Raw genomic sequence first — 25,817 nt, 5'->3', positions numbered from 1 at the left:
TTGTCACAGTGTTTGTATGTACAGCATGTTAAAGTGTGTGTGTGTGTGTGTGTGTGTCTGTGGTTGCTGTTTTGCCCTAATGAGCTCATGGTGAGGCAGGATCAGAGCAGACAAGAAGCCACAGACAGCACAAATGTCACCAATCTCTCTCTCTCTTACACACACACACACACTCAGATGAGAGGAGGCATGGGGTGGCATGTACAGTTCAGGCAGAGATGTCAGCTGGAGAGCTGTCATGGAGGGTTTTTGAGCGGAAACAGGAGATGGAGAAAGAAGAAAAGAGAAATTGAGAGCGACAGTGTTCACTGGAGCTGCAGTTTCCCCACCAGAACCCCACATAGAGAGCTTTGGAGGAACTTTTCAACCCCTTTAAAAAATTCAGCAGATTTGTCTGGGTCGTCCCAGACTGCCCCAGCAAGCATTTCTGTTGCAAATGTTCAAGCCAAAATCAAAAAGCAGGCCATATGCAGAGTTGTTTCTACATACAATCACTCAATTCAACAAAATATGGCACCCTGTATATCAAAAATAAGCATAGCTGAGCTAATGTGAACCCCACATCGAAATCGACTTACGAGACTGCTCAGACTGTGAGAAGAGTGTTCCTCTGCTCACTCTGCGTTCATTTGCAAACCAATATGCTCTTAAAATAAATGTTCAAAGCCAAAATCAAAAAGCAGGCCATATGCAGAGTTGTATATACATACAATCAACAAAATATGGCACCCTGTATATTAAAAATGAGCATAGCTGAGCTAACGTGTGCGATGCTGTGCACTGACATTCCATGAAAAAGGAGGAAAAGTACATGGACTCACAAGTGGCAGTGAAAACAATACATTTTTCCCATTATGCAGAGAGGTTTTGGAGGTAAACTACAACTTGACCGTGTGTGTGTGTGTAAGGGTGTCAAAAACATTTTCAACTCGTTTTGTGTACTCTGTGACTCACGGATGGATTTGGTCAACCTTAAAATGAAATATTTTGGGATTCATTTGTATGGAACTGTCTGTAAGCAATACAGTCTACAACATGCAGCTTCGAAATTGACTCATGAGACTGCTCAGACTGTGAGAAGAGTGTCCAAAATTTCTGAGTGTACCTCTGCTCACTCTGCGTTCATTTGGGCAGTTAACCGTCAGTCAATTGAGCTAAAATTCAGAATTCAGTCGTCTACGACCAAATCGGGCTGACATATTTGTAGAATGAATAAAACTAAAACAGCAATAATAAACCTTCGCCCGAGAAGCAGATTAAAGACTTTTAACACCACTAACCAGATACGCACTGAGAGTACATCACTCAGCCCTGTAAGTATGAACAGAGCTAGCAAAGGTAGCTAACGGCTCTTGGAGCTCAACGTTTCAGTTCTGCATGGGAGTTCACAGGCTCTCGCAGCATTTTTATTGCAGTTTAAATCCCAAAAAGTGAAGTACATTTCATTTCGAGAGACAGCGAACGGATGCACGATGAAGCGTTACCAAGCAATGCCTGGAAAAGTTCATGTTGCCGATCGCGCTGAAAGAAGATGATCAACTCACCTTGCCAGAAAGATTAATTATGGTCACTTCTGAGCTCAGAATTTCATATCAAGGTCCAGATGTGCTTTGTTGTGTATTGTCCTCAGTAAATGACCTCTTTACACCACTCCCATACAGGCTCTTAATATCACTGACTGGTGTATCTTCCTACCAGTCCCAGCTACTATACTCTGTATGCTGCTTCAAAGTCATTGTTTGTTGCTTTCTTCACAAATCCCCTTCTTGCTGGTATGCTGAAATTTGAGGGACGGGCTTGTGTGATTGATAGAACAGTGATAGTCTAGCACTTAAATATCTCGGAATCTGATAAATGTAGAATCTGGAACTAGGCATTTGATGATTTTTTGAAGAAGGTAAGGCATAACTTTGACCAGTGCCATCAGGTAGGGAGGGGCTGGTGCATTTCTGGCTTTGTATTCCAGCATCAGGGATTTAGGCCAGTGAGGAGAACGCAGCAGATGACTTACACGGCTGAGCGTAGGAAGACTGAATACAAGCTTTGCCGCCACATTATGTATCAGTTGGTATAAGGTACACACATATATGGTATACACAAGAAGACCAGCCAGGAGAGAGTCGCAGTAGTTAAGTCCCTGACTCTCCCCTTCCCTTCCCCTGTACACGGGACCTTTTCCTAACATTGTTTCACGATCCAAGCTTCTTCGTTTGTTGCACATTTACGAAACCAGGGCTGAATGCAAACATCAGACTTCTTTTCCAGTGCATAAGCAAACCAGGGAGTTAGCAACACGCTAGCAAACCGCAAGGATACATTTGCTGTATGGGATTAAAATTGTATACAGCTCCTTTAACAGCGCCATATTCTTCGGAAGCAGCCGAAAGTTGCCTTTAGCCATGTCGCAGCTCTACGTGTTGAAAGGCTCTCACTAATGTGGTGTATGTAAATCTTGACTGCATACATACTGTTGCACCATTGTTTTTTGGGTTTTGGAATCAGCCTGTTTTACAGCGCTGTTTTGGTTCTGCAGGATTTCACAGTTTGTCACTTCCATGTACAGAACTCTCATTACTCAGCTATGCCTGCACGTAAATGTAGTTTTCCATTCCAGGACATATTTATTATAGGCCCATTTTCAGCTGCTGTATCTGCTGTATATGAGTTCTATCTATTTTAACACGAGTAACCAGTATCTAATCCAACCATCCAGTATTTCACATCAGGGCTATCTTGTGCCATCCTAAGTCTGCTTGTTTATGTGTGTGTGTGTGTGTGTGTGTGTAAGTGACATTTTGTGCACACTTGTGGACCGGCGTTTGTGTACTGATGCATTATGCATATGTCTGTGCATTTGTATAGGTATAGCTGCTCCACACATGGGCTCCTGAGCTGTGTGTTTGAGGCTCTGTGTGTGTGTAAGTAGGTCAGGCGATACGTGTGTGTGTGTGTGTGTGTGTGTGTGTGAGCATTGCAGGAGAGAGTAGAGCAGCCTCTGCAGGAGTGCTTAGGCTGCTGCTGCTGCAGCCATTTTCTTCACACTGCCTGGCACAGTGTTAAAGTGTCATTGTGCCATCAGCAACGGCTTCTGATCGTAGCTGGCCAGCGTGGGTACCTGTGATTGAAGGTGTAGAGGAAAGGTTCAGCCTAAAATTCCACATTTGAACACTTACAGCCTTCCCATGTACATTAGACCTGCGTTCATCGGTATAGGAGTCATTCTACAAAACGGGTGCCATTTATGGGATGCATGGGATGTTTCCAAAGCTTATAGACGTTCATTCAAGTTATTTGCATCTGAAATATTAAATAATTATATATATATATGTGTGTTTTTTTTAATTTTTTTTATCACACTTTAATAATTTCAGTATTAAATGAGTCTCAGTTGACATGAGATACATTTGTTTTTTTTTATTTGTGTTTCTCTCTTAGCTTAACTTACCACCCCGTCACAACAACTAGTTTTGTCTGTAAAGAAGGTACTGTTGCTTTTGGTGGACATGGCATCATTTGAGCCTTGTTGCTTCTTTTTTTATTATTATTATACTATTTCTTTGAATTTCCTCCATTTTCTGCCCGATTTGTACCTCTCCCCCATCACACACGATGCCCCCGACACAAGTCAGAGTGAAGACCAACACACGCCCCCTCCGACGCGTGCGCAGTCAAGCCACTCGTTTTTTCCAAACTGCCGCCGATGCAAAATCACCGGAAGGGAACCGCCGCATACGTGGCTCCAGCGCACTGCAGACACCAGTGACGGCCAGAACCGCAGCAAAGCGATGTGGGAGATGTGAGAGAGCGCCATCTACCCACCCTGGAGAGAGCCAGGCCAGTTGTGCTCTCTCTGGCCCCGGCTGCCGATGGCTCGCAGCATGACAGGGATTCGAACCGGCGACCCTCTGATCATAGTGACAGCACCTTATTCCAGTATAAATGAGCCTTTCCTGGGGTAGCAGTTCTTGGACAGCTTCATCAGACGTTGGTTGGAACATGAGGATTTGCTGTGAGGATTTGATTGCATTGAGCCATGAACACAATAGCGAGGCCACGCGCTAATGTCGGGTGATCAGTTCCGCTCCAGCTCGTCTCTGAGGTGTTGGATGGGTATTGGAGGACACCCTGTTTTTTGTACACAAGCCCCTATTTTTGGGCCTGTGATGTGCCCTACATAGGGAGGAGGGAGCCATTTGAGATGCAGCCCATCTAAGTAGCAGCAAAAACTGTTGTGGACGTTATTCGGTAAAGGGTGGAAGGGATGGGAATGTGGGATCTAGGAGCACATATGGAAGATGTGGAAAGTGGCATCTGACAAAGGAGCAGGACGGAAGGACGAGGATATGCTGAAAGACGTACGACTGCACATGCTCAGAGCAGGGACTGGCTGGCTGTGTGTCAATGAGCTTCTTCATCAAACCTGAACGAAGTGGGGCGGGGGGTGGTGGTGGTGGTGCGGGGGGGGGGGGGGTGTTACAGTGTCATTAGTGGGAAAACGGGGACAAAACTGTGTGTGTGTGTGTTGACATGGGTGAGAGGGAAAGAAAGGACGAGAGAGGAAAATCAAGAGTGGAAAGGAAAGAGAAAGCGAGTAGGAGAGAGAGAGAGAGAGAGAGAGAGAGAGAGAGAGATTCAGTGTGTATGTGTTTGGAAGCTGCTCTGGATGATTGATCATCTGCAGCAGTGAGAAACAGGGTTACTGCAGCAGCTCCTGCACACTCATTCGCTTGCTCTGTTTCTCCCCCCCCCCTCTCTCTCTCCCCCTTCTCTCTCATGCCACCATTTTTTCCAACCTATTACTTCTCTAGTTGCATCCAACCCTCTCTCCACCCTCCCTCTTCCTCTCTCTCTCTCCCTCTCTCTCCCCCTCCCTCTCTCTCTCTCTCTCTCTCTCTCTATGCTAAGCCCAAGGGAGGGAGCAGTGAGAGATGCACAGCATCACGCGGCATTTCTCTCCACCATGCACCGCAACCTCTCTCTCTCTCTCTCTCTCTTTCTCTCTCTTACTCTCTCTCTCTTTTTCTTTCTCTGTTTATTTCATTTCTTCCCCCCTCTTGTTCTCCTTTTCTGTGTTTCTCTGTATCTCCCTCTTTTTTCCTATTCTCTCTCGCTCTCACGCTCACTTTCTCTCTCTCTCTTTTCTGTCTCTCTCTAAATCCCCCTCACTTTTTTCTTTCTCACATGCTCTCTCTCTTCCATTCTCTCTCTCTTTTTCTCTGACATTTTCTCTCTCTTTACCTTTTACCTTTACCTTTTTTATCTCTCTCTCTCTCTCTCTCTTTTTCTGTCTTTCTCTGCATCTCTCTCTCTTTTACTTATTCTTTCTCGCATGCGCTCGAAATCTCTCCCTCTTCCACTTTCTCTCTCTCTCTCTCTCTCTCTCTCTCTCTCTCTCTCTTCATTCTCACTCTCTATATGTTGTCTCCCACTCACACACACGCACAGCTTTCCTGTACTGCTCTTTTTGGTGTGTGTGTGTGTGTGTGTGTGCATGTGTGTGAATGGCGGATGCGTCTTTCAGCTTCAGATCTCTTTGAAGATGAAATGATTCTGCTCCCTCTCAACACCTCTGGCCCAGTGCTTTGATAGTGCACACAAACACACACACACACACACACAAACATTAAGAGTGGTATGAAGCATCAGTGTGTGTGTGTGTGTGTGTGTGCGTTGTTAGTTTGTTCCGGGTGTGTATGGTGTTTTATTTTGGTGGTTCAGGTTTTGGCCACCTCGCCGTGTCTGAGTGGAAGCAGGCTGAGGTATTTCGGGAAGCAGATCCGTACAGTGGGAATATTTTGCTGCTGCTTCCAAAACAAAGCGCTATTTTTAGGCTGTGATGTCGTTGTGATGTCACCACTCCGGATCAGGGGTCAGAGATTTGTTCATTTCACTGTAATAAAAACATCTCCCCCCTCCACCCCCTCACCTGTCCAACTCGCACCGAGGAGAAGAACTTTGAAGACACCTGCTTATTTATCTGTGGGGAGTTTGAGAGTGAAGAACTGTTTAAAGGTCTAAAGAACCTTCGTTTGATGTATCGATTCTTTACCAATTGAAAGTCACTCATCTTTATTTAGAACCTGGTTCTTTATGGAACCAAAATATGGTTCTTTAATGGCACTGCTCAAAGAACCATTTGAAGGACCTTTTGAGTAAACACCTCTAGCTCTATGCTAACTGATGTTGGCTAGACGTTAACCACATAGCTAGACGTTAACTACTCTAGCTGACGTTAGTCAGATGTTCACTACTCTAGCTGATGTTGGCTAAATGTTAACTACTCTATTTGATGTTAGCTAGATGTAACTACTCTATCTAATGTTGGCTAAATGTTAACTACTCTATCTGATGTTAGCTAGATGTAACTACTCTAGCTGATGTTGGCTAAATGTTAACTACTCTATTTGATGTTAGCTAGATGTAACTACTCTAGCTGATGTTGGCTAAATGTTAACTACTCTATTTGATGTTAGCTAGATGTAACTACTCTATCTGATGTTAGCTAGATGTTCACTATTCTATCTGATGTTGGCTAGATGTTAACTACTCTGTCTGATGTTGGCTAGATGTTCACTATTCTATCTGATGATGGCTAGATGCTAACTACTCTAACTTATGTTGGCTAGATGTTCATTACTCTATCTGAAGTTGGCTAGATGTTAACTACTCTGTCTGATGTTGGCTAGATGTTCACTATTCTATCTGAAGTTGGCTAGATGCTAACTACTCTAACTTATGTTGGCTAGATGTTCACTATTCTATCTGATGATGGTTAGATGCTAACTACTCTAACTTATGTTGGCTAGATGTTCATTACTCTATCTGATGTTGGCTAGATGTTCACTACTCTATCTGATGTTAGTCAGATATTCACTTCTCTAGCTGATGTTAGCTAAATGTGAACTACTGCTGCTGATGGTAGTTAACTACTGTAGCTGATAATGCCTAGATGTTAACCACTCAATCTTACATTAGCTAGATGTTAACTACTCTAGCTGAGGTTGCTTAGATGTTATCTGCTCTGTTTTGTGGCTGTTAGATGTTAAATAATCTAGATGTTAACTACTCTAAATTATGTTATCTAGATGTTAACTACTCTAGTTTCTCGATGGAAATCAGAATAAAAAGATTTAATACCTTATTAAGTCCTTTTGCAGCATTGCTCTTTATCTGTTCATCCAGAACTTTGGACGCAATATAAAGAACAGCTTCAAGATTTACATTAAGGTTAAAAAATGAACATCAGCGAAAATGGAGATAGAAGGTTTTTGCGGGACAGGTACTCCAGCACCATCTACACATAATACCCCTCTGGAGTTTAGTAAATACACCATCAAGTCAGTGTGTCAATCAGAGCTCATCAGCGGTGGATAATATGACAATAGTTTATCGCGTTGTGATACATTTTGTTGTCGTGATGCACAAAAAGCTTAGAAACTTAGAATCACTGTATGGGAGAGTATTTGGATGGTAGTTTTAAAAAATCTGGAACAACTGAAGCATTGTGTCTGTGATCACATTTATTGTGATGAATATCGTGCATTGTGAAAATGTATTTAAATATCATGCTATAACATATTTACACCATATCGCCCAGCTCTAGATCTCATGTAGGTCAAGCAGTTATCCTCTGCTGGAACCAGTATGATACTGATCCCGCTGTACATCCTTAGCTGTCTTTTTGGAACATGATACATTGACAAATTGATCATGTTCTGATTGGGTGTTTAAAGCTAAAATGAAATGTATGTAGAAATTGAAGTGTCTGAAGGTGGGGTTCCTGCTAATACATAGGATACCTTCCAGTGTGTGTGTGCATACATGCATAAGAATGAGTGTGTGTGTGCCTGTTTGCACGTGACGAGCTCTCTAATTCTGGCGCTGCTCGTTCCGAGTATGTGTTTCGGTGAAGCCTCGATGGATGCACACCGTGACTGTGTCAGTCAGCCTGTTTTATATTTAGTTATTCAGAAGAGGGGGGGGTGCTTTGTGTGTGTGTGTGTGTGTGTGTGGGGGGGGGGGGGTGGTAGTGGATGGTTTAAAGCAATAGATCAATCAGGCCCCTCCCCTTGCCTTGCCGAGTGCAGAGATGCTGAGATTCTATCAATGGAGGAAGACGGCTGTTGCCATGGAAACAGTTATGAATGAGAGCGGGGCCGGTAACCGTAGAAACTGTGTGAATGAGGAACTGCTGGTTGCCATAGCGCTGCAGCGTAAAGGTAGATGGGCCTGCGGTCGGCAGCAGCTGCAGAATCGCCAGCGTCTTTCCTCAAAACAAGCTCTGAGAGTTGTTTGTTGAAGCGCGAAGCAGGGATGGAGGGAGCGCTTGGACATTTTAGGGGAACGCTGGGAAAATCATTCCGTTGTATTGGGAACGGTAACATCCGGTGGCATGCAGTGTGGTTTGGACTCTGGGTTCCTCTAGGATTTGTTTCAGCATCGGCGACCAGGCAGTCCCCTCCACTACCCAGGATCGCATCGTATCGACCGATACCCAAAACCGATCCGATACCTTGACTTAAACATTACTGATTTTATAAAACACACTATATCAGATCAACACAGATATAAACGAACATTTATTTCTGTTTATTTCTTATATAGAAGATGAGCTGGATTACTCGCTGAGAGATGACGACAGGTCGAGGGCACCACACTTGCAGTTTGCTATGATATGTGTATAAGTTCCTCTGATCCTACGTTATAAAGCCTAGAACACCGGCGGTGCAAGAATGTGGTTCCGTAAATGGACCTGTCCATTCCTGTCCGTAAGTGGATCAGACTAATTATCCGATACCCGATCGAGCCAATTTTGTTGGTATTGGGACAGATATCCGATCTTACTATCGGATCAGTGCATCCCTACTCAGAACTGGTTGGTTTTTTAGTGTGCTTACAAAGGGCACTATTATCCCACAATGCAATGCGAAACGGAAAGGGAAGAACTACTCACATCAGAAACAGTTATTTTAAAAAAAGCAGATAACGATGCAAGTGCATGTTGGCGTAGCAAAGCTACATCACTTCCTGTAGTACAAAGCACTACAAAGCAGGAGAAAGCTGGGTGGCTTTAGGTGGCTGTTCCTTTGGTTAATGATGGCGTTGAGAAATGACACTTAGCGGGAACGGTGGAGGTCAAGTTGAGGTCGGCGTGGGACCAATTTTTTAAATCCCGCTCCCCCTTGTTCCTGCTAGAATTCGCCCCGCGCCCACCTGCAACATAGACAACATAGGGGAAAAAAAGTCTTGTTTCCATTATTTTGGCCTTATGTGTATGCATAAGGATGCGTCTGCCTTTGTTTCATTCAGCGCTGCTCTGTTTCTCTGTATATACACATACACACTCACACACACACACACACACACACTCATACTCACTCTCAGCATGTGTCCAGGAGTGTGTGTGAGGTGGATTGGCAGGTGATTCCCAGCTGAGCGCCTCCCTGTAAACGGAGTGTAAACACTGGTGTGAGTGTGTGTGAGAGCTCTGTCTTTACCCCCTAATCTCACTGTGCCGGAGTGTGCTCTCCAGGGTCTGCCACGCTTTCTCTCAGCACAAACCCGGAGGCCTATAGCTAGGCCCAGCTAGGCCCAGCCTTGGGCTGCCAGATTGGGCACTCTTCTGCTATGTTGGGCTGAAAAAAGGATGCCTTGGTGGGTTCAAATGTTCTACCAAGGGGTTTATTTTTATTTTTTTTGTAATGATGCCAAAGAAGAACCACTTTTGGTTCTATGAGGAACCATGTTTTTAAAAAAAGAGACATGTAAATATGAAGAACCTTTTTTTAAGGTTTTAAGAATCTTGATGGAAAGGTTCTTTACATACCTCTGTTACAATGGCAGAGGTCTTTAAATTTGGGCCTCGAATCCAGTTTCCAGTCCTGGACTTTGTAAGCCTCGGTAGGTGTGACACGAAGTGGTCAATCAATCACATTAGCTGTTCCCTTAAACAAAATCCAGGACTGGAAACTGAATTTAGGGTCAAGATTTGAAGACCTGGGTTCTCTGGCATCGCTCAATGTGAAGAGTGTACACTTGAGGCTCAGTTTCTTTGACAACTGCAGACATTTCAGGTCATCATACCTGGGTTTTGGTCAATTTTGGTGTCCACTTCGTCCACGGACTGCGTGCTCCTGCGTTGGTAGAGATTCTGTCACCTTTTTAACCTTCGAGCCCTAAAAATGCTGCGGATACCTCGAGTCATTCAAGTCTGCAGCAAACCTCACTCAAATCCAGAGGACAGGACTGTGGGGGCAGTGGTGGCTCAGTGGTTAGAGGTCTGGGCTATTGATGACAGGGTTGTTGGTTCGATACCCGGGCTCGGCAAGCTGCCGCTGTTGGGCTCTTTGGTGTGCGTGTGTGTGTGCTTCCTGTCCCTAGGACACATTTCGCTGTACATAGTACAGTACCCCCCCCCCCCCCCTCCAGAGGCGCAATGCTGCTGGCAGCTTTAGCCTACATGTGTATTCTGAACATTCAGCTGCTAATTTTCACACTAAAATTTCATGTAGTTCAAAGGATTAGTAGATTATCCCCTGCAATGCCTTAGCAGTGGTCACAGGAAGCAATTTGGAGGCGACGGCAGTTTGTAAATAAGTAGCCACTCCCTTCTTACGCCGAGATTTCTTATCCCGTGTGAATCGGTCGTACATTTTAGGGACGTCATCTAGAAACAGCTGAAGCTGAATTAAGACCTTGCAATCTCATCCTCAGCATCCAGACTTGCAGCACATTTGACAGTGTAGGTATCGTTACACGCTCACTAATGCCTCATTTTGTGTGTGTGTGTGTGTTTTTGTGCAAGTGTGTGGTTCAGCATCACAGCCCCCTTTAGCTCGTTTCCTGCCGATCGATACAACACTACTGTTTATAACTCTGCTTCCTGTCTGTCTCCGCCGGCACCTCAGGGACTGATCCCTGCTGGAATAAACTGCAACTCATGCTGTTCACTACTGTCATCATTAAGTTGATTGTTTTTGTATGAGTGTGTGTGTGTGTGTGTGTGTGTGTGCGCGTGTTAGACAGAGAGAAAGCAAGAGAGAGAGAGTGTGTGAAAGAGTGAGGTACATAATGAGTCAGGTAGAGCTGACGGTGGCGGCAGTGGTGTTGGGACCGCAGCTCTATAAATAGAACAAGGGGAAAGATGGGAATAAAAGCAGCCAGTCAGCATCTTCTGCTCTTTTCCATTCACTCCAACCTCCCTGCCTCCTTCCTGTTGTTTGTTTCTCTCTCGGCCTTGCTCCCTCTGTCTTTCTCTTTCCCCACTTTCGCAACTTGTGTTCCATAGACCAGCATGGAGCAGTTGTGCAGCCTTTTACGTATTTATTGGTTTGCATTTCACTCGTTTTTTGTCCACTGCAGTCCACCCGGCTAGGTCGCGGTCACTGAAGGAAATCTATTTACTGACTTTCACAGCTGCGCTAAAGGTCAATTGAATAAAGACACAGCAAGAAGTATCTCTCTGGTCTCTGATAGTGACCCACCACCACTGTCCAGGCCATCAGTGTCTGTCTGTGAAAACATTTTTCCATGTCATTCGATACTGATCATTATAGGCCTGTATCAGTAGTAGGGATGCGCCGATCTGATACTTGGATCAGAATGACAAAATGAGCTGTATCGGGTATCGGATAATTAGTCTGATCCAAAGGACCCAACCCGATTCTCTCACCGCCAGTGTTCTAGGCTTCATGACCCAGGATCAGAGCAATCTACTGGCATCATACACAGATAATAGCAAACTGCAAGACTCCCCCTGTCTAACCAGCATCGTGGCTTAGACCTGTCATCAACAATCAGCGAGTAATCCTGCTTATCTTCCATATAAGGAAAACCGAGAAGGGAGGAGCTGCTAGCTCTGCTTTAGTCTCACAGAGTTTGAATTTCAGAATAAAAGTCCTGAGCCCAGACAGCACTGTGCCATGGTCCAGTATTAATTTTAGTGACCAATAAACAGAAATGGGGTTATAGTTTGCTTTACAAAGGTAGTAAAGTAATGATTACGCCAATCCTGATATAGGTTTTATTAATTCAACAATGGTATTGGCCGATACGGACAATACGAATTCATGTATCGGTATTATCGCCATATTAGGGGCAGATGCTGATTAGCTGATTTTACACAATGGTTTCCAACCCACTAAATGAGAGCTGTGTTTGAGGTCGCTTTCCATCACAGAAATAGTGTGTACATAGTGTGCGACGTATGGGACCTACAGCTAAGTCGTAGCGTTAAAGGAGTTCAGCCATTTAGCCATTCTGTAATCGCTCACCAGCTGAGAAATATGGAAATTGGTGCAAGGCTTTTTGGAGATTCGGTACTTGAGTACTCTGCAGAAGCTCTTGGATTATTCGTAGATTTGACCAACATAGTTGAGGCGGAACAAGTCGTAACTCTAAGAAGCACATTAAGGTCTGAGGCCTTGGTGAAGGTTACTCAAAGCTCAAATCTCTTGGAGTACCCAAACTTTTGCATGGTGCTCCTTTCTTCCCCCCTCCCCCTCACTCTAAACAAAATGAATACATCCAACCCTAGTATACACAAACTGAGGACCAGCCTTGACGAACGGCTCAGCCCAACCTCAGAAATCCATGTTGGAAAAACTGGAGGTACCTCACGCTTCACCTGGGTTTCATCTGCTTAATGGGTGGTCCACTCCGGGACCCCTTGATCTCTCGCGTCACTGGAAGCCTGAAGTTGGTAAAGAGAATCGCATTGTCGACTTGAGAGAAAATCTCCCCGGACACATCCTATCCCCCAATTGTTCCATTGGTTAAAATTGCTCACGTCAAATTGCTCACGTCATCATTTTTTTTTTATTAGCAAGTTCAACGATACAATATTGTTGTTGATACGCTGGCATATGTAGCTGATACCAACAGGTAAAGCTAGCTATCGTGCCTTTGCTATCCGCTATCAAGCTAGTTCCTTTAGCGTGTGTTAGCTTGCTTACAGATATTAGCAACAGTTATATACATCCTATCCCCCCGACATGTCATCTCTCCTGACTGTTCCATTGTGCCCATTCACAATTAAAATCCTATATTTTTGTTACTGTGCTCTTTTCCTGACAGTGTGGCTGTCAAACCACATATTACCAAATTCAGTTGCTCCGTCTGCAAAATACAGCATTAAGTATGTCCTGATAAGCAGTTGCTTTGGGTCGTTGCTCACTGTAATGTCCTAAATGGTCCTCTGTAAGATGACGTCAGAGGGGATAGGATGTGTCTGGGGGGGATGGTATGTGTCACGACACTGGCAGGACCGGAAAACATGGTATGACCAGAAGGCCTACGCCTACGTGTGTTTGAACCTAGTCGGAAGATCCTTTTGCCACTTCCTACCTCCATCAACAAGCTTCTGGCAAAGTGGCAGGGGCCATATGAGATCCTGAAGAAGCGAGGGCCTGTATCCTTAGAAGTGCTTTACCCTGAAAAGGGAACAAAAAAAATACCAAGTTAATCTCATGGAAGGAGAAGATGTGGTTGAAAGCCTTAATTTGAGCCTTAATGGATCAACAAATGAATCTTGCTTAAAATGTCGACAAGAATCTTTTGGGTACCCAAACTTTTGCATGCCACAGATTCTTTGCATCTGATTGTGTTGGTGCTCAATTTCTTTTTAATTTCCTTTGTAGAATTCTCTCCACGGTGGGCTCCCAGTTTGACCTGAGAACGCTACGGGCCGTGAGAGTGCTGAGGCCGCTTAAGCTGGTCTCAGGGATTCCCAGTAAGTATCCCGCACAAATGGACAGCAGTAGGAAGGACAGAGTTATGAGGCCTATGTACAATCATCCATTGCCTTCAATGTTAGGAAAAAAATGACTTATCTTGCATGTAGCTCTTGGCTAATAACGCAAAAGCAGATACATTACTGTTATATATATTATTATATAAGGATCACTGGACTGTTTTTTTTAGTAGTATAAACTAACTGTGACTTCCCACTTTAAATAACAATGAAAATGCATGGATGCAGTAATTAAAGGAAAGCCACCACTAACCCTGCTGTTTCTCCTCTAGGCTTGCAGGTGGTGCTGAAATCCATCATGAAGGCTATGATCCCACTGCTGCAGATTGGTCTGCTGCTCTTCTTCGCTATCCTCATGTTCGCCATCATTGGCCTGGAGTTTTACATTGGAAAATTCCATACCACTTGCTTTGACGAAATTACTAGTAGGTTCCCTTCCGTTCTTGGTCCTAAAACCTAATCCTAACCCTTACCCTGGTCCTAATTCTAATCTCAACCCAAAACCTAATCCTAACCCTCACCCTGACCATAATTACAACTTTAACTTCATCCCAAAACCTAATGCTAACCCTTATCCTGGACCTAACCCTAAACATTACCTTAACCTTAACTAAAAACTTAATCCTAACCCTCATCTCTGCCCTAACCCCGACCAGTAGCCTTAACACAAAATCTATTCTAACCCTCATCCTGGATCTAACCCTAATCCTAACCCTAACCCACCCTTAACCTCAACACAAAACCTATTCCTAACCCTCATCTCTGCCCTAACCCCGACCATTAGCCTTAACACAAAATCTATTCTAACCCTCATCCTGGATCTAACCCTAATCCCAACCCACCCTTAACCTCAACACAAAACCTATTCCTAACCCTCATTCTGACCTAAACCCTTACCTTAACCTTGACCCAAATCCTAATCTTAAACATCAACCTGGCCCTAACCCTAATCTTAACTTTAACCCAAAGCCTAATCCTAATTCTAATCCTGGCCCTATTCCTTACCTTAACCTCAACCAAAAGCCTAATCCTTACCCTAATCCTGGCCCTATTTCTTAACTTAACATCAACCCAAATCCTAACCTTAACCTCAACCCAAATCCTAATCTTAAACAACAACCTGGCCCAAACCCTAGTCTTAACCTCAACCCAAAGCCTAACCCTAACCCTAATCCTGGCCTTATTCCTTACCTTAACCTCAACCAAAAGCCTAATCCTAACCCTAATCCTGGACCTATTTCTTACCTTAACCTCAACCCAAATCCTAATCTTAACCTCAACCCAAAGCCTAATCCTAACCCTAATCCTGGCCCTATTTCATATCTTAACCTCAACCCAAATCCTAACCTTAACCTCAACCCAAATCCTAATGTTGAACATCATCCTGGCCCTACTCCTAATCTTAATTTCAACCTAGAACCTAATTCTAACCCTCACTCTCAAAGGCCTTAGTTAAAGCCTCATTTACAGGTATAGGTTTATGGTAAAGTTCTGGGGGTGTTTTAAACAGGCTCACATACGTTGTTGGGCGTGTATTTCTGAAGATAAGATTGGTGACAGTCTAAGTCCAGTGTTTGTTAGCGATTTAGCCTAGCATGTCTTTTTTGTAAATGAATAAAGCAAAGTTTAGATACCAAACATTCTTTATGGGCTGCATGATGATATCGGGATCATAAAGAACAGATATGACCGACATTTAAATTATGTAAACAAAAAATACTGTCTAATTAGACATCTTACCCACTTTAAGATGGGTTGGTATACTCATGGATGGATTAAAGGCGGAGGCCAAATTCCATCCTGAAGTGATGGAGCGCAGTCCAATTCAGACATTCGTTTCAGAAGGTGTCCCAAAACTTTTGATGGACGTTGTATGCCACATGGGTTTTGTGGTTTGTGGAGTGATTCTGTGTCTTTTGTCTGTTGTAGATGAAATACGGGAGGAGTTTCCTTGTGGAACTGAGCTGCCATCCCGTCTCTGCCCAAACGGGACCAGGTGTAGGGAGTACTGGGTGGGACCCAATTACGGCATCACCCAGTTCGACAACATCCTGTTCGCCGTGCTCACTGTCTTCCAGTGCATCACCATGGAGGGCTGGACTGACCTGCTTTACTATGTGAGTCAATGGCCCTGTTCACCCCTGGGATAAACGTGCGCTGTGTATCCGAATAGTATCCGGATCTACGTTGACTGGATTCTGTTTACACTTGGCGCTAAAATCCGTTTGCACTGTGACCATATAAGATCCAGTTTTACTTACTCGTAGAAAAAGCTCACCAACGAAAGCTGTATTATAACCTATCAGTTTTTTCGTTTTTTTACTGTAGGAAAGTTAGCCAGCATGCTAATTTGTACGGAACTGACAAACCGATCGCCCACTGCCGCGACCACAGCAGTTATATATACACAGTGTTTATACAGTGTCCTACACTGTAGCACTGCAATTATACATACTCACCAACATGCTAACATGCTAATCGCTAAAGTAGCTCTATTGGCTATAGGTAGTTTTACACTGTACTGTGGTGAATATCTAAATAATGAATGGTACAATTATGTGCATTATGTTATTATTTTGGGTCTCACTGTTTATGGTAGCTGAGTTAGCCAGCCTGCCTGTTGTTAATTTAGCTCCGAGCTGAGCACAGCTCAACACAGAGATCCAACGATGTTCTACAGTTCTACACTGTTTACATCAAGTTATCAGATTATTTCTTTTGTGTCGCCACCAGTACCCAACACAGCATCCGGACAACAGTTCGAATTTAAGGACCAAAAGTTGGGCCGACCAAAAGAGGCGGCCTCTCTCCGGATCAAACTGAGCCGTGGTTTGGTTCCTTAGCAGTGTGAAAATACATTTTTTTGGATGGCTTGGACTTTCGGACCACTTCCAGGAAGTGGAGGCCAGCTGTCGACATTGCAGGACAGAGTCTTGCAGAACTAGTGTGGAGGTCTGTGCTTGAAGCTGGTGCTGCCATAACATCAGCAGTATATGAATCTATGAATTATGTTCTGGGAAAGGCGATCCGACTGAAAACACACTGACGTCCGATGCGCACCCCTCTAACAAACCAGTCAGGTACAGGGAGATGCAGCCCAGCGTAGGTGACGAGTTCAGTCTGAGTGCAAGACAGGCTTACAGCTTTCTGATTCAGGTTACAGATGGTGGTGGACCAATCATCAAGGATTTTAAGATGTTTCTCCGAGTAAGATGAACTTCGTTTGCAGGAAAAGTTCTTACCCGCCCCGATCACTCTTCTTTCCCGCTGACAAGGAAATTTTGAAGCGCTGCCGGTGCGGGTTAAGCCGAGGCCCTGTGAAATATCCACGCTGCTGTAAATATCAACACAAAGCCAGTGAAAGGGAGATAGGCAAATGGAACATCAAATTCCCGTCTTAATCCAAGCGCCGTACGCCTCGGGGAGAGGGAGGTAAGCGAAATCTGCGGCTGCAGGTCTATTCAGGGAGCACCAGTGTGCTGGGGTGCGTGTTCTTATCGCTGAGGGCCAGCCTGCCCACTCCAACTCCCACTCTCTCACACTCAGGTGTGTCCACTGCCACGACCACTGGGCTTTCGGCGGAGGAAAGTAGGGCAGTGATGTCAGCAGCGCTGCATAAGGAGTCTTCCACGTGGACTCCTTACTGCACGGTGAACGCACTGCGGCTAGGCTTTTTCTGCTAATACAGTTGTGGTCAGACGTTGAATATGGTGCTGAAAGTCCCATATGCCTTGGAGCACTTGGCCAAGGCCTCTTAACTTCCTGTTAGTGATCATGATTGGCTACAGCTGGTAGCTACTCTGTACCCACATAAAAAAGGGGTTCGCGTCTGCGCGTCCATCCTGGCACCCAGCCACTACATTCTGTAGGAAAGCGAAGAACGGACGGGCACTGGTTTGGCTTTAGCTTTAGTTCTATAGGTTGCTTGGACTCTGGACTCAAAGCCATGTCAGCCTTGTGATTGGTCAGAAGGATGCTGATGTAAGCGTGACCACTTTTAGGACTGCCTATTCCACATGAAGAAGAGGGCAATACTGGGGAAATACAGCAGATGTTTATTAGACTGTGGGAAGATCTTCATAAGACATACTATACTACATACATACTAAAGGGCAGTGGTGGCTCAGCGGTTAGAGCTCCGGGCTGTTGATAACAGGGTTGTGGGTTCGATTCCCGGGCTCGGCAAGCTGCCACTGTTGGGCCCTTGAGCAAGGCCCTTTACCCTCTCTGCTCCCCGGGCGCTGGAGTTGGCTGCCCACCGCTCTGGGTGTGTGTGTGTACTCACTGCCCCTAACACGTGTGTGTGTGTGTGTGTGTGTGTGTGTGAGTGTGTGTTCACTACCAGATGGGTTAAATGTGGAGGACACATTTCGCTGTACACTGTACAGTGAAAAATACGTGCACCTTTACTATGGGCATTTACGCCACGAGGAGCCAGATTCAGGGGCTTTGTCATGATGGTGGTGGTGGCAGTATTATGCTCTGGGACTGTTTTGCTGCAAGACAATGACCAAGGTACGGTTTACAGTGTGGCATTCTAGACCCCCTGCAAAGTAGGACTTTAACACAGTCTATGAATTTCCAGGCGTCAGATCACGCTCTTTACGGAATTAACGGAATTCCGCGCCGTCTTCTCGCCGTCTTCTCTTTGCTCCTGAATCCTCCTCGTCCCCTTTTCTTCCTGCCCGTCTCTTTTCCGTTCCTTTCCTCTCTTCATTTTTCCGACAGGCCCCGTGGACCGGGGCTCTATATTTATCAGGCCCTGTTCAACGGGAGTGATTCGTACAGCTGCTGAGGAAAAGAACGATGAAAATTTAATGGGCGAAAAAGCTGCAAAAGCTGCAGTACATACAAGTGCTCTCAGACATGCAGAGAGAGAGAGAGAGAGAGAGAGAGCTGGGGGGGGGGTGAGCGAGAGAAAGTGAGACAGATAGAGACAACAAATGAGAGATAGAAATGAGGAGAGACGGGAGAAAGGGAGGGAGGGAGAGAGAAATGGGGGCAGAAAGAAAGAGATAAAGTGAGGGAGATAGGGAGCCGAGGAAAAGAGAAGCGGAATAGCTGGAAAGGAAAAGAGGGAAACAGGAATATTTCGGGTTTTGATGGAGGATGAAGGGGTTGAGAACCCAAGAAAAAGATTGAAAGGATATGAAGAAGAAACAGCAAATTTACTGTTAGCCTATTCTGTTAGCCCGCTGTTAGCCTGTGCGGTTTTCCGGTTAATGATGACTAAGCATTCCTAGACCCTTTCCCAGGCAGTGGCTTCAACACTGTTAACTTCTATGCAGCGCTTACCTGACGGCGGAAACTGAAGCCGGAAACTGGGTGTTCTTAATGCTCCATGGAGCAGTCACAGGAAATTCTGTGTTCTGGATGCGGAGCGCTCTAACAGTCACTGCTAAGGGTTAAAGCAGTCGGTTCCTCTCTGGAATCGGAACCCACCGCTCCAGTTCCAGCAGCTTCTGTTTTCTCTCTGCTGCTCTGGGGCTAGTTTTCCTTTTTTTGTTCTTGTAGCTGAGGCCATCTCTCGCCTCCCCGGGGGCGGCCAGTGGAGCTTTGCCACACAAGATGGCCGACTGCTTGCATTACAGTGCAACTGCAGGTTGCAGCACTTCCACAGATGGCCGTGTTCAAAATTGTACTCTGTTCACTAAAGGCTGTGCACTGTCGTGGCCTCTGTCCAAATCGGTGTCCTGTTCAGTGTCCTATATAGTGCTCTATTTTTGATGCCCTGTTCACGATCTATTGCATTGTTTTAGGCTCTGTCCAAAACGATGCCCTGTTTGCTACCTAGTGCACTGGTTAGTGCCCTGTTCACTAAGTATATATAATATAGTACACCGTTTTAGCATCTGTTCAAAACTATCCACTGTTTACTATAAAGTGCACTATTTTGGGCTCTGTTCACTATTTAGTGCATTGTTTTGGCCCTGTCCCAAAATAATGCACTCTCATAAAACCATGCCCTGTTCACTATACAGTGCACTCTTTTGGGCTCTGTCTGAGCGCTTCTTTGATCCATGCTTAAAACTATTGACTATTTACAATTTAGTACACTGTTTTGAGCCATACTGGAAATGGTTCCAGTAAACTATATAAAGTACTATTTGGGGCTCTGTCCAAAACTATGCCCTGATCACAATGTAGTGCACTATTTTGGGCTCTGCTGGAAATTCTGCCCTATTCTATGTAGTGCACTACTTTGGTCCATGCTGGAAACTCTTCACTATATTGTGCACTATTTTCGGCAATGCTGGAAATGGCTCTCTGTTCACTATACAGTGCTCTATTTTGGGGACTCCAAAACTAGACCCTGATCACTAGAGCACTGTTTATGGGACATCCTGGAAACGGTTCCTGTTCACTATGTAGTGCAGTATTTTGGGCAATGCTGGAAACGGTTCCTGTTAACTATTTTGGCCTCTGTTCAAAACTATGCCCTGTTCACAGTATAGTGCACTATTTTGGGCTCTGCTCTAGTGAATTATGCCCTGATCACTAGAACACTTCTTTGGGCCATGCTTGAAACTACTGACTGTTCACTGTATAGTGCACCGTTTTGGGCCATACTGAAAATTCTGCCCTATTCACTGTAGTGCACACAAGCTATGTTGGAACTATGCCCTGTTCACTATCAAGCTCAACTCAACTCTCTACAGTCTGTTTTGTCAGTAGCCACGTATTAATGCAGTGGAATAGAGAGCTGGCCAGACGGAAGATAGCTGCGACTGACCTCTGTGACCTCTGTGTGTTCCAGAGTAACGATGCATCAGGCAGTGCGTGGAACTGGATGTACTTCATCCCGCTCATCATCATTGGATCATTCTTCATGCTTAACTTGGTCCTGGGTGTGCTGTCCGGGTAAGAGCATGAGCATGGTTCATTTGTGTGCAGGTTTAATTTGAATGGTAGCGTTTTAGCTTGTCAATTAGAACTAGATGGTGTATTGCGTGTGTGTGTTTACAGTGAGAGAGAGAGTGTGTGTTTGTATGGAAGAAAAAGAGAGAGATCACAGATTCAGTCAATCAGCCAGGACAGATTTGGAGGTTTGGTGTCTTGACGTTTCATTCTGTAGTTTCAATTGGGAGATGCTAGGCTAACTTTGCTAATGAACACTAAACTTACACACCCCAGAAAAATGTCTCTCAACCTGCTCAAAATGCATCAAGACCTTGGTCTATCCATGATCTTTACTTTTTTGGCAGATTGTCAGAGCAGATTATTACAAATTATTTAATGAGATGAGATTGGTGACAGTCCAGTGTTTGTTAGCAATGTTAGCCTAGCATATCTCATTCTATATGAAAGTAGCACACATCAGCTATCAGGCATATCTTTACTGATTTGCAGCGTCTGAGAAAAAAAATATTTCAGGCTAATTGTATTTCCTGTCAAACTACTTCTTTAATGCCAAGCCCTCATTTGTGAGTGCTAGTTGTTTTCCTCATAGTTAGAATAAAAACAGTATAATACTGTTTATGATATGATGTGTATATTTGTGTTTTTTTGTGCATAAAATCTTCTACTTTTTTATATATTATACAACTAAGTCGCTTTGGACTCTGTACTCGGCTAAATGCTGCAGATGTAAACATAAAGGTTTGTGTGTATGTGTGTGACACAGGGAGTTTGCCAAAGAGAGAGAGCGAGTGGAGAACAGGAGCGAGTTTCTGAAGCTGAGGCGGCAGCAGCAGATCGAGAGAGAGCTGAACGGATATCTGGAGTGGATCTGTAAAGCAGGTAGGCTTCTCACACATCAGTTTCTTTAGAATTTCATCAAAACCTTGCAGCCTTTTCTCATTTATTTGAAAACAAAGCTCTTTATAGTGTGTGAATATTTGATATTTGAAAATTTGCATTTGAAAAAAAGGTATAATACAAGGCGTGTTCGTAAGTAACGTTAATGATTAGACAAGATCACAGACATGTAAACATGTACAAGTATTGTCCAAATGTTTGTGGACACCCATTCTAATGAATGCGTTCAGCTACTTTAAGTTGCTCCCATTGCTGACACAGATGTGCAAATGCACACAAACACACACACACAGCTTGTCTAGTCCCTGTAGAGAAGTGCTGCCAATAGAATAGGACTCTCTGGGGCAGATACACATGAACCTATTGGCACCATGCTACCTAATGCCAGGCGTGGGCTAGAGGGCTATAAAGCCCCCCCCCAGCATTGAGCTGTGGAGCAGTGGAAGAACTGTGTTCTCTGGAATGATGGTTGGTGCTTCATCCACTACTTTTGGGATGAGTCGGGGAGTTAGGGATGAGGTGTGGAACACTCTTGTCACTGAATGCAATCAAATTCTTGTGGAAAGCCTTCTTTCCTGTACAGTACAGGCGGTTACTTCAACAGAAGCAGGATAAACTCTATTTTAATACCATTGATGTTGAAAGAAACAATGAATGAGCAGGTGTCCCAATACTTTTGTCCATATAGTGTCCATATTTTGAGCACAGTTCCTTGAAATACATGGAGCTCAAACAGTCAATTACAATCAATTTACATTGATTAACACAGATTGCAGGTGTCACCGTGTTTGGGTAGCGTTTTAGGGATGCGCTGGATGTTGTGGGAAGACTAATCAGTGTACAGAATTGGTGAATACATGAATGAATCGTCAGTCCATGAGTGGTACTATACTTGCCAAAGGATTAACTAACATTTATATATACCACATTAATTAATAAACCATAGTATATGAAATCACAGTGCTGTTTTCAGATCAGTTGTATGTCCCATTTGCAGACTGCCTGTGTTTAATTCATCTATTTTGTTCCGTTTAGAAGAAGTGATCCTGGCTGATGAGGACAATGACGGGGATGACCGGATACCCTTTGACGGTATTGTTGTCCGGAAGCCTTCCCCTATGCCTCTTTCTCTCCCTGTCTCTTGTTTTCTGCATGGCAAGGCAGAGACATATCCGTAGCATGTTCGACTTTCGGCTTTGCTGAAGGAGTGATATTTCACACCTCTGTGCCTAGCATGCCTGAGATATGTGCCTACAGTACCATGCTAAACTCTCAGGCTATCTAAGAAAATGATGTGTAAAGCTATTAGTCACCCATGACTAATTATGCTGCTGCTGCCCTAGCTGACCTCTAAAGGGCGGCCCAGCTCTAAAGACCCAATACAGGAAATAGAGGCAGTGCTAATGTTAGCTGCATCTAAGAATGGCCATTTCTTTCTAGCAGTGAATACTATATTACTATACTATATTACTACATATTACTGTCTTTACTTCTTTTATTTTACTGTTTATTATTATTAGTTGTCACCATGCTAATTGCTGCGTCCTTAGCTGACAAGAATTGACAAACAAATCACGCACTGCCATGACCTCAGTAGTTTTATACTGAATCTCAGTGTTTTGTCCATATAGTGTCCATATTTTGAGCACAGTCCCTTGAAATACATGGAGCTCAAACAGTCAATTACAATCAATTACATTGATTAACACAGATTGTAGGTGTCACTGTGTTTTGGTAGCGTTTTAGGGATGCGCTGGATGTTGTGGGAAGACTAATCAGTGTACAGAATTGGTGAATACATGAATGAATCGTCATGTTTGAAACGATATATTACTATATGGACTATATAACTATCTTTACTTCTTTAATTTTACTGTTTATTCTAGTTGTGTTAGCCACCATGCTAATCGCTACCTCCTCAGCTGTCAAGAATTGACAAACAAATCCCCCACTGCCCCGACTTCAGCAGTTTTATACTGAATCTCAGTGTGTCACAGTGTAGTGCGTTTGTCATTTTGTGGCATAATTACTCTTAACCTTTGTGGTTAAGAGTGCACTATTCTTGTGCTTATTAGAGACACAATTTTCAGTACTGGAGATATAAAAACCCAGAATCTTGAGGCACAAAGGTGTTGCAAATATGGAGTCAATTAACGGATCCTTATGTCATCAAGCCCTCCCACAAACGGTTCTGTGGCCCCAAGTACAGTGAGCCAAGTACCAGGCTCAGCCCCAGTTTGTAAGCCCTCCATGCCGAACCGTGTTCGTGTGGAAGAGCCACCAGAATGCTCGGAACCGTCCGGCCCTGTTGTGGAAAAGCAGCCAATATATTTTAAATACCTCTTTTTTGGCCATTCTAGCCCCTTTTTACCACCACATCTTTGTCTCTGTCCATCTTGTAACGTATAATCTCTGAGTGACCGGTCCGAATACTGCTTGGGTGAAATTCCACTCATCTATTTGTGCTTATTAATATACTTGTCTACACCCTGGAAATGATTATTTACTCATGCTGTTGTGTGTGACTTGCAGGATCGAGGCGAAGACCCACCATCAAGAAAAGCAAAAACGACCTGCTAAATCCAGAGGAGGGGGACGGAGACCTCACACTGGGTAAGAAACACTAATTTGGCCAAAAATAGAATTGACAGTTTTCCTGGAATTTAAACGGATGTTTTACACCAGAGTAGACGTCCTGAGCTGTGCACTGTATCTACTCATCTGTATACCCTGTCTTTTAACTCTCAGGGTCTCCGTTTGCACGGGCCAGTTTGAAGAGTTCTAAGCTGGAGGGCTCGTCATTCCATAAGAAAGAACGGCGGTTGCGTTTCTTCATTCGCCACATTGTGAAGACACAGGCCTTCTACTGGACGGTGCTGTGCCTGGTGGGCCTGAACACACTGTGTGTGGCGGTGGTTCATTACGACCAGCCAGAACTACTCTCCGACTTTCTCTGTGAGCGTTTCACTTGTCCTACTTGTCTCTCTCTCCATCCCTCATTGCCTGGATGCATGTTAGTGCAGTGATGTAAAGGCTGTACAATGGCTGATAATTAAGCTTGATAATTAAGCCGAAGCCACTTAACTTCCTGTTAGTGATCATGATTGGCTACAGCTGGTAGCTTCTCTGTGCTGTCCAAAAAAGGAGGCCTTTCTGTTTGAAGGATGTTTGAAGGAGTAAAGGTGAGGCATTCAACCCTAAGAACACTGTGCTAAGCATGGTGGTAGTAGCTTTATGGGACTGGGACTGTTTTTGCTGCCAGTGGAGCTGGGACATTACACAAAGTACATCGAATAATGAATTCTTCAGCATAGCCTCAGATGATCACCAGCTAGATGGTTAAAACTTGGACTCGATTGGGGGTTCCAACTAGAAAGGTTAGTTGTAAGGGCTTTAAGTGGCTCAGTGGTCTAATGTGCTGCTGCTGTGGCCCTGGGGGTCGCGAGTTGAAATCCCGTGCCATGCTGCATTAACCGGAGTCTGAGAGAGCATAATTGTCTGTGCTCTCCCCGGGTGGGTAGATGGCACTCTCGCTCCTCCGGCCCAGGCCTCTGTTAGCTGGTGTGGTGGAGCTAAGGAAACCCGTAGCTTTCCTCAGAGCGTGGCGGCTGCCTGACAATGCCACATTGGTGGCGGATGGCTTTGCCTGAATCACAGGAACATGTGTTAGGTCCTTACCCTCCTAGTGTGGGCAGCATTGCTAGTGCTAGGGGGAGCTATGAACGGGTGGGTTAACTGGCAGTACTATATTGGAAGGAAAAATAAATAATCATCTAAGCTCGAAATTATGTGATTATGTTGATGGCTACCACAAGCGCTAAGGTTAAGGTGCAACTTGCTATGGGACAAAAAAATATATAGATTGAAATTGTCCACAATTTTGGATGTTTAGAGTGTTTTGAACGGAACGGAAATGCCTACCACTAGCAGTGGCAGTGTGTGATCATAAATGGAGCGCTCAGCTGGTGTTGTAATATCAGACCAATAATACAGTAGTAATTAGATTTTCCCATACATTTCCCCTCAGTAATTTATGGTGCGATGCTAATGAATACACTTCCCATCTGCCACTATCTTCTGCATGCCGCATGCCATTCCCTCTAGCATTATACTGTCTGTCCTCTACTGCACTTATGTCTTGTTCCCATGCTGTGGACTCCATGATTAAGCGTTAGAGGTTTTATTATTGTATTGAGTTATTACGGTCAGTTTGTAGCACTATTTAGATGTAATTACCACTAATCAATTAGCAGCAGTCAACTTCCTTACTTACTTACTGTTCTCCACTTCCTCTCTTACCTCTTCTTTC

At 44.4% G+C, this 25,817-nt stretch overlaps 1 protein-coding gene across 20 annotated transcripts in view; it reads left to right on the top strand.

Moving 5' to 3' along the window:
- Positions 1 to 25,817, top strand: part of cacna1aa (calcium channel, voltage-dependent, P/Q type, alpha 1A subunit, a) — a 172,403-nt gene that overhangs the window by 33,291 nt on the left and 113,295 nt on the right. For 19 of the 20 annotated variants that reach the window (XM_072694470.1, XM_072694462.1, XM_072694471.1 and 16 more), the window contains exons 4-11: positions 13,638 to 13,729; positions 14,023 to 14,175; positions 15,680 to 15,867; positions 20,508 to 20,611; positions 21,375 to 21,490; positions 22,544 to 22,600; positions 24,041 to 24,121; positions 24,257 to 24,463. In XM_072694470.1, coding sequence (XP_072550571.1) covers positions 13,638 to 13,729; positions 14,023 to 14,175; positions 15,680 to 15,867; positions 20,508 to 20,611; positions 21,375 to 21,490; positions 22,544 to 22,600; positions 24,041 to 24,121; positions 24,257 to 24,463 — 998 coding nt within the window. The remainder of the gene's footprint in view (positions 1 to 13,637; positions 13,730 to 14,022; positions 14,176 to 15,679; positions 15,868 to 20,507; positions 20,612 to 21,374; positions 21,491 to 22,543; positions 22,601 to 24,040; positions 24,122 to 24,256; positions 24,464 to 25,817) is intronic. The other variant, XM_072694455.1, reaches the window with a different exon arrangement.

The sequence above is a fragment of the Salminus brasiliensis genome, chromosome 12 (genome assembly GCF_030463535.1).
Source record: "Salminus brasiliensis chromosome 12, fSalBra1.hap2, whole genome shotgun sequence".
Taxonomy (NCBI): Eukaryota; Metazoa; Chordata; class Actinopteri; order Characiformes; family Bryconidae; genus Salminus; species Salminus brasiliensis.
The sequence above is the reverse complement of the archived record's forward strand: the minus strand, read 5'-3'. Positions and strand labels throughout refer to the sequence as shown.